Here is a 9138-nt window from a genome sequence, read left to right on the forward strand (position 1 = left end):
TCTGTCGGTTGTTTTGATTGTATTTCACATTTTCTGCAACTTGGACAGAAGTGATTTATCAGAGTGGTGTTCTAATCAGTTTCTTCCTGCATTGAAGACCGGAAAGCCCCCAGATGTACAGTGCCTGTCATGTTGTACAGCAGAGGACTTACATTTCCCCAGCCTTCTCCTAGGAGTTCTGTGGAACTTTAGTCTTCAGATGAAAGGTCTGCTGGAGCCAGGTCCTTCCCAGCTTTCATTGCCACTTCTCTTCCGCTGCTTCTCTGGTAACATAACACTGACCAAAATTATGTTTCCCATAAGACTTTTAAGCTGTTGTTGAAGCACATACTCATTGAGATGTGAAATTCCCGGCAGACGTATCTGCCAAAAAACAACCTTGACATCTTGTGGAGTGAGTGAGGTAAGAGTCCTTCACAGAATGTTCCCCCCCTCCATACCTAAATCTGAGCCCTGGAGGGGCTAGTGGATCAGACTGCAAAGCCACCATTCCACATACCTTTGTTCTTCAACCCAATTTGCAGGGTTTTAGTATGTCAGGATAGCATGGTTCCACAGTCTGTGCTGTGGCTGTTTGCTTCATTATTGCCTTCATGACATAGTCCTGTGCAGTACAGTGCTGCTGTGTTTGGCTGAGTATTCTGGATGTATTTTAGTTTCTGTCTCCTTTGGAACTTGAGCATGACAGTGATAGTTATGAGGACTTTTAGATTGACCCTATACATTAGTTTTGTTATTTTATTAAATATTTTAAACTTGTCTTGTACAACTGTATCTGTTCTGTCAATTTGTAATATTGTAGTATTGTTTTAGTAACCCTTTCAAAGGACTCATATTCCTCTAGAGACATTTTTGTTCAAAAATTTTTTTTCTATAGTAAAATATTTAAGACATACCAACCTAGTGATATGAAGTTACGCTGCTGTGAGCACAGGCTGATGTTTGCTTGGTTTTCTTAGACCAAAAATGCAAAGGAAGGGTAATTAGATAAAACACTTTTTAATGTTCTGGTGCATACTCAAAACCAGACTTCTCACTGCATGCCATTTAAAGCATGTTAGGATACAATTATTGTTGACATGGTGTGTTAAGTGGCTGCCATTGATGGGCTGTGGAGGGGATATTAGAGCAGCCAAGTCTGCTTATATGACCTCCATGCCATATGAGAAACAGGCACTGAGTGACCCAAGGTCACTATTATCACAAGAGCCTGGAGTACAGAAGAGTACAGTAGAAAAAGAACTAACCATCAGTGTAAAAGAGAACACCTTTTCTGCTGGAGTGTAGCCAGTGATATGGGGCAAAGTAAATGCTATACTGTCAAGGTCGGCCCATCTTGGTGATTGATGGGTTTGATCATCTTGGAGGTCTTTTCCAACCATAATGATTCTGTCTTTGGCTCCTCTCATTCTTCTAGTAGTGAACATGCTGCTTCACTCTCCAATTCCCTCTAAAAATGCCTTTGCTGTCCCCAAAAGTCGCTTCAGAAATCTAGGGGTAATATGCAACAGCTTGGAAACATCCAAATCTGGAAAAGACAGCTGCTTTTTTATGGGTCTCTGGATTCAGTGGGAGCAAGTGTAAATATAGCAGTTCATGTTCTCTCACGTCTCTGCTCATCTAATGCCATCTGCTTTGTGTCCATTCATTCACACTGGTGCCAAAATGTATTTCTGGAACAGGGTATTTGTGCATCAGCAGACTTGATCCCAGATTGTTAGGTGAGAACAAATATATAAACTGTATGGTGTGGGTAGGGAGGTGAACTCTTAAGATTTAATGTGGCTATTAATAATGATCAGTAGTTCCAGTCAGTAGTTGCTAATCCACAGGGTAATGGTAACAGTTTTAAGTTGCCATTGCTTCTGGTGGTGGTGCAGGAATGGAAGGAGCTCTGTTTCCCTTCTGGGAAAGGCCTTATTCCTTTGACTATTCTGTCCCTCTTCAGCACCTATGTATGGCAACACCAAACTTCATGCAGAGTTTATCAGAAATTAAATATTTATAGATCTGGGACCTAGACATGATGCAGATGCTTTAATCTTCCCACATGTTGATCTGTCTATCTGCAGGAGTGAGAAATGTGTCAGGCAGGGCTATGGCCTCAGTTTGTTTATTCACATTGTCTCTGTATGGGTATTAGTGCATTAATAAATATGGGGAAAAGGGATATGTAGATTCAATTGTATTCATACAAACATGTTTATATCACTTTCTCAGATTCTTTTGCCAAGGTAGAAGTGTATTCTATGTACAGGGCATCTTGACTACAATATAATTGCAACCACACAAGCAGTTGTACTAGCTGTAGTTATTAAGGCTTAAGCCATAACATTTAGCACTAGCCATAACATTTGTAGCAATGCAAATCTGGATGTGAATCAGACTGGTCTGAGGCTTTGAGTATATGTTATCTTTCAAATCCAGCTGTACATGTGGAAAAAACCCACTATTCTCAGCTTTTCACTCTCATTTCCACCAGAGATTTCTCTCTCCCCTGTGATCTGCCATCAGAATTGTTTGTGCAAGCCCTTCCTTTCCTTTTTCTAGGATAAACCCATCCATTTAGTGCAGACCAGAGGGCAGAATTTGGTGTATCAGTCTGATGTCACCAGACACTGGGAGAAATCTCAAGTGGTCTTTTGTGGGGAGAGGGGCCTGGTAACTTGCAGCAGAGACACCACGAGCCTGTGAGATTAGTATCTCGCACAGCTGGATCTAGGAGCAGAGGTCTGCCCACAGCTGTCCTTGTCTTTTTGGGAAGGTTATTCTCTTCCTGTGCACATGGATGGCATGGCATTGCTTGATTACCTGTCAGCCTTGAGTGGAAATAAATACAGCATTTGATGTTGATTGTAGGCTGTAGCCTTGCTGGTGTGTAATCAACGTTTCCTCTGCAGTCGTTTCATCACGCCTGATTTCACACTAGCACATGTGCAGGATTAAAATGTGGGTATCTGTCTATGTACAGACTGTCTGTTGCAGTAGATATGATTTAAGATAGCCATGTAAGTTGTGTTCTTCTAAAACACAATGAAGCATTATGAACTGTGTGTGGTAGTGTTTAAAAATTGGTCTAATGTTCAAAGAAGACAACAGTAAAATGTCTTTTACACATTTAAGCTTCAGGTTTGAGCTGGGTGGTGTTCTATTCCTTGTTGTGCAGTGGAAAAAACCACAGCAGTCATATTTCAGGAAGCATTCAGAGATTTAATTTCTTCTGCTAAAACTGAAGCATACATAACTACTTTCAACCCACTATTTTCCTTTATAATTATGCAGGAGTAAACAGAACTACAATTCCCTCTCTAAAACTGAAAATAAATTCTGTATCTTTCATTTAGCTCTTAGGAGAGACACAGATATTAAAAATCCTTCATTGTCACATTTGAGAGACATTCATAGGGATTTTTATGCACCATTCACTTGGACTTCTTAAAAGAGAAGGACATAAGAACAGTTTCAAAGCTTGTGTTACAACATGGGACTTTTGGAACATTATTTCCTGTTTTGTGGAAGTAAGGATCTGGCTCCTGTTCTGGTTCTTGCAGGTGATTCAAAGATTGATCTGCTTTTTCCTTGCTTAGATGATTTGCATATTTAATTTCTTTAACATATGTTGTTTAGCTGCTTCTATCACTCTCCTGCTTTTCTTATAGCAGTCATCCACTCTGCCAGCTCACCTAGTGTTAGCACTTGGTAGAAGAGATTTCTTTTCACCAGCTTCAGCCACCTGGAACCACCTTCTTTTATCTCTAAATTCCTTACATCTCCATAGTTTTAAAAATATTTTCAGAAGTTTCACTTGTTTTCTTTCACTTTTTATTCCTTGGTGTTTGGACATTTTTCACTTGACCAGGTTGCTCACGACAAGTGGAATTTGAGCTAAATAATCTTTATGGTCTCTTCCACCCCAAACCATTCTATGATTTTCCTGAGAAAGCCAAGAGAGCACATATTCTAAAATTGAATGTCACTACCTGGATTTCTTAACTTATCCTGACTTCAAGAGATTTTAATAAAGTTGATGCTGCTTTATTGTTTACCAAAAGAGTGATTTTGTAATATATATCTATTGTTCATATGTCTATGGTGCTCTGGTGCTCCCTCTGTATTGATCTCTTAAAATACTTGAAAATGTGAAGTTTATGTTTGTTCATTATCCAGAGGTCTTGGCACCTTCTGGCTCTGTGGAAATTAATGGGATAGAGGGCTGAGATGCACTTGATACTCTGTGACAGAGTAAGATTAATCTTAAGAAGTAATTGAGAGGAAAGGAAGAAAACAATGTCTCCTGTCATAGAAGTATGGATGGTAGAGTACATAAATTGTTCTTAAGAGTGGATTAATACTGTCTATCTTGAGTGCTTTAAGAAGGGGACAACGTGCTGAGGTAAGGTCAATAAAAAACTGATTAGAGAACTGACTTTTATTCTAAATTTATCAATAAACTTTTGTAGATGAGATAACTGTTTGGCACATTATTTTTCTTTCAAAATGCACTCATACCAGTGAAATACTGGATGTGCAGACTTTGCTTAAAGCATTGCTACTAAAGCTGGAAGAAGCTAATAGTTGTCTGTCTTGTAGAGAAAGTATCCTAATAGATGAAAAATGGGTTGAACCACGTTGTCCCATTTTCCCAACCTATAGTAATTCATTTATTATGTAGAACATATAGTTTACTGCTGTTTAGATATCAAATTGCATCTACAGTAACAGTATAATAAAGGAAAATTTTATATGCTTCACATTGAACTTTGGATGGATTAGGTGAAACTTCATAAGTGGTTTAGTTTCAGTTGATTTTCTTCTCAAGTATTTTCATGGGTTGCAGGTGTTTTTTAAACAGCTTGATTTGCATTTTTTTTTGCTGGTATGTCAGCTGTAGGGATGATCTAATGTGCTCTTTTCATTCACATTGGTAGTAAATATAAACACAGACAGTGATAAATTATTACTTCTGTTGCTTTTCAGTTTATTGGCCAGTAGGAGAGCCTAGCAGCCTAAGGAGGCATTATGTTGCAAATAACTCTCTCAAAGGAGAAGAAAAGTGTATTTCGTGCATTATAAAATATAGCAAGCAGTCAAATTAAACAAATATATCCACTCTAATGGCACTTCAAAACTGTGTAGCAAAGGAGTCTGAAATCTCAGGTAGAAAAATTTGCTTAAAATTTTGAGTCTTGTGCATTGAGATAGTTATTGCTTTTCTTGATTTTTCTATTTTTTTCCTTGCAATGCAAGGACAAATCTCCCACATTGTTAAAGTCAATGTGAATTTTGTCTTTGATTTGACTGGTGCCAGGGTTCCATCCCTAGCCTGTACAACTTATGGCTCTTCCACAGAGGTAAGATTTTATGTTTGCTTATAATTATGTAAATGTCTCTATTCATCCAAGTAACTAAATCTTGAGAAAGGTGACAAGCATATTGATTTTGCTTTCAAATTTTGTCTTTGAGGGTGGGAGTCTTTGGCACAGCGGATAAATTTCCCTGCATGATGAGTAGTCTCTGGCTTTTACAACACCCTTTGGTTCAGCTGACAGAAATTATTTTGATGTAGCAGCTTACTTCTGGAAAATGCTGATGGAGCTGGAAAAAAAACAACTCTATGGGAATGTGTCAGTGTGATGAGATTTGCATGGGAAAGCAGGCCAGCTTCCACCCTGGCCAGCCAGCTGCTTGCTGGCAAGGTTCACCTATAGACATTTCTGAAAATGTATGTTTTTCAAATCATAGAGTCATAGAATGGTTTGGGTTGAAAGGGACCTTAGAGATCATCTTGTTACAGTCTCCCACCACAGGCAGGGACAGCTCCCACTAGACCAGATTTCTCAAAGCCCCATCCAGCCTGGCCTTGAACACTTCCAGGGATGGGGCATCCACAACTTCTCTGGGCAGCCTCTGACAGTGCCTCGCTGTCCTTAAAATAAATAATTTCTTCCTTATGTTTAATATAGGACATGAAAATTTTTGTTTCTGAATTCCAGTTTGGAAGAAGAAAAGAATGATTTGGAAACATGAAAGCTTTCAGGGATCTCACTTCTGTTGTCTGTGCAAACTCCTTTATGCAGTAACTGCAGTTTTCTACTGGGTTATTGCTGTTAGTCTTGGAGCAGCAAAGGAGTGTTTAGGAAGTGAGTGTGCATGATTTGTTTTCTATTCTTATCTAAGAATTGTTGTCATGTCCCATTTATGCCTTGTAGCTGTGTTATTTAGACATGAATCCTTTGTGGGACTGATTCCCTGAGAACCATCTCAGATACGTTAAAAATTGCTTCCCTTTTTTTGCATCCTTTATAGCAGACATATAACTCTCTCTTAAACATGCTTTGGGCACAGGATCCAAAAGGAGTGTTTTAACTTGATTTTATCTTCTGTTCTGAATACTCAGTGATATTTTATGCTTGCATTCAGTTCCTTCTGGTTGATCATGCTTCATGAGTTCTTTAGTCACAGCATTGAGCAGAGTGGTAATTGAGGGTCAGCTCTGAAAATCCAAAGTTGTAATTGATGGTTATTCTAATCCTCACTTAAGTGGCTGTTGAAAGGTCTTTCAGAGAGGAAGTGTCTGTCTCAGAAGTTCTTTCCTTGTATATTTTTCATCAGATAGGAGAAACAGGTTGTATCTTTGCAGAAGACAGTTGTGTAACCTGATAGTAATGTTTCTTTTTTTCTTCTTGTGTTTTTGTGAAGGCATCTGTACATCTGTTTTTCTGTCTTTGTGATCAGCAGAAAATATGTGAAGCAATCTCCTTGGCAGATAAGAATCTGGACGTGTCATTTCCAATCAGCTAACTTAACTTTCTGCATTAGTATCCTGCAGATCCTGAAGAAGGCTAAACAAAACCAAAACCATACAGGAGAAACTGCTGCATGCATGTGACCAAGAAAAATGAGTTTGGGACAGTAGAAATCCTATAGGTCTCTGGTATTTGATAGATCACCTTCCCTGTAAATAGCTGTTAGACAGTTCACTTAGTGCACTAAAGAGAAGAGGTACATCATTTGCGATCTTCTGATCATATACAAGTATTTGTCTTCTCCCCTCGGGTAAGATTTTGGTTCCTGGTTATTTCAAAGTGTAAGGCATTTTTCTTTATGACTTTGGACTTTTCATCATGACTTTGGAATCAGGATTTGACTTACAGTGACAGCACTGTTCTAATATTCGGACAAAACAGGGTATGTATCAAAGATTTAATCTAAGCTAGTTTCAAAATACTGTAAAATAGCCTTTTAAGTTAGATGAGATAAACATTCTTTGTTATCCTGGGAAAAAAAAATTCAGTTCTGCAGCACAGGCAGTCCTTGAGCGAAAAAAGAAAGTTTGGGAATTTTATGGAGACATGTTAGGTAGAGAAGAGGTGGAAAATAACAAATACAGCCTCTGTTTTCTCATTGCATTTGTGTGTTATTAAGTAAAAATATTATTATAATATATAATTTCTGTTGATACAAAGAAGCATCTTTGTTTTACCTGCAATGTTGAAACTAATCACAGTATTGTTTTTGGTTCCTTTTATAGGTTGCCTTTTTGAAGATGTGAAGAACAAGATACCTGTGTTGAAAACTATTGTTAGATTTATTTTCAGCAGAAATGTGTACAGTTAACTTCCAATGGTGGAACTTCTAGAAGAAAATCCCCAGGAAATACAAAAGAAAATGGGGTGGGGTGGGTGGGTGCGTGTATTCTTCATATCTGACTGTGTTTCAAAACCAAAGACAGAGCTGTCTTTTGTATCCAATGCATTCTTAGATGTCATTCTAAGAGTGACTTACCTGCCAGTCCTATGACATCCAGCTGGGATGACTATTATGATACGAAAAGGTACTTCACTACCAGAAGGAAATTCCCTGTGTATCTTGTATTACCTTTACCAGCGTTTCATAGCAATGTATATATCCTTAGAGAAGTTCACAGCTGGTAACAAATATTTTTAAATGTCATGGATACTAACGTGAGTTCTTTACCTTCTTTGTTCTGGTGAAGTTAGAGGCCCAACTTTAAAACATAAAATCTGTTTTTCTGTAAAACTTAAGTGTTTATCATGTTTATTTTTTCTGCATTAAGGTTTGTTACTGTAACAGAAAGTTTGTTTAGTTTTGAAGTGTGCGAACAGTTTACCTCTCTGATTGAGAGTGAAAGAAGACAGTTTCTGCATTCCTACACCATATGTAGATTTAAAAAAAAATGATAATGTTTTGGAGAATAGAGATTTTATGCTTATTTGGAATAATTATTATTTCAAGGAAAGATAACATGCCGTTTACTCATTAAGTGATCCTAACCTAGCAAGTGAGCCTACGAAGTGTTGGACTCCTCGCTTTTACACATCCAAAGACAAGGAGCTGAGGCCTCACAGCACCCACTCTGGATATAATTTTTCTGTTATTATTTTAGTTTTCAGTATTGAAGGTTGAACAAAATTATTCTGACTTTTGTATTCAGGGACTAAATTATCTAGCTCCAAGATATTTTGTCTATGCACCAATGTTGAGTCATTTTATGAATAAAATATTTTTTCTAAATTGGTTTACCATTTGTTCTGCCTAATTTCTGTGACAGTTTCAGCTTCCCAGTGTATGACTGAGCAATTTGCAGAAGGAAATAATTCATATCACACCAAAATATTCCAGCTTTAAAATATTTTTCAGCCTCTTTAAATGACCCCTGTTATTATTTTGCATGTATGGATTAACCGTCTTCTTAACAGCCCCTATGGTACTGTGGTTGTGGCTCCAATATCAAAATTTTGACTATAGCTGAACTTTCCCTTATTTCCCTCTCTGCAGCCACTTTCCCCAGTAGAGGGCCAAGAAGTTAGTGGGGGGTCACTGCAGGGACAGCCAAACTAAATTGGCCAAGGGGATATCCTGTACCATACAGCATCAAACACAGCAGTGAAAGTGGTGGTAGAGGGAGAAAGGGAGAGAGGGGTGTCTTCCGAGTTTGTGGTTGCTCAGAGAATACCTGAGCATTGGTCTGTTTGTGGGAGGTGATGAGTTACTGCCTTTGCATAGATTGGTTCAATTTTTGATTTTTTTTTCCTCTTCAGTTATTAAACTGTCTCAACTCACAGGTTTTCTTGCTTTTTTCTTCCTGTTCTCTGCCCCATCATGCTGGTAAAGAAA

At 38.1% G+C, this 9138-nt stretch overlaps 1 protein-coding gene across 1 annotated transcript in view; it reads left to right on the forward strand.

The window, feature by feature from the left end:
- Positions 1–8543, forward strand: part of UBE3D (ubiquitin protein ligase E3D) — a 78930-nt gene extending 70387 nt beyond the window's left edge. Inside the window, exon 10 of the mRNA XM_015621346.3 lies at positions 7532–8543. Within this exon, the coding sequence (XP_015476832.1) occupies positions 7532–7552 (21 nt within the window). The 3' untranslated portion in view covers positions 7553–8543. The remainder of the gene's footprint in view (positions 1–7531) is intronic.
- The last annotated feature ends 595 nt before the right edge of the window (positions 8544–9138 follow it).

Source organism: Parus major, chromosome 3, assembly GCF_001522545.3.
Source record: "Parus major isolate Abel chromosome 3, Parus_major1.1, whole genome shotgun sequence".
NCBI classification, from domain to species: Eukaryota; Metazoa; Chordata; class Aves; order Passeriformes; family Paridae; genus Parus; species Parus major.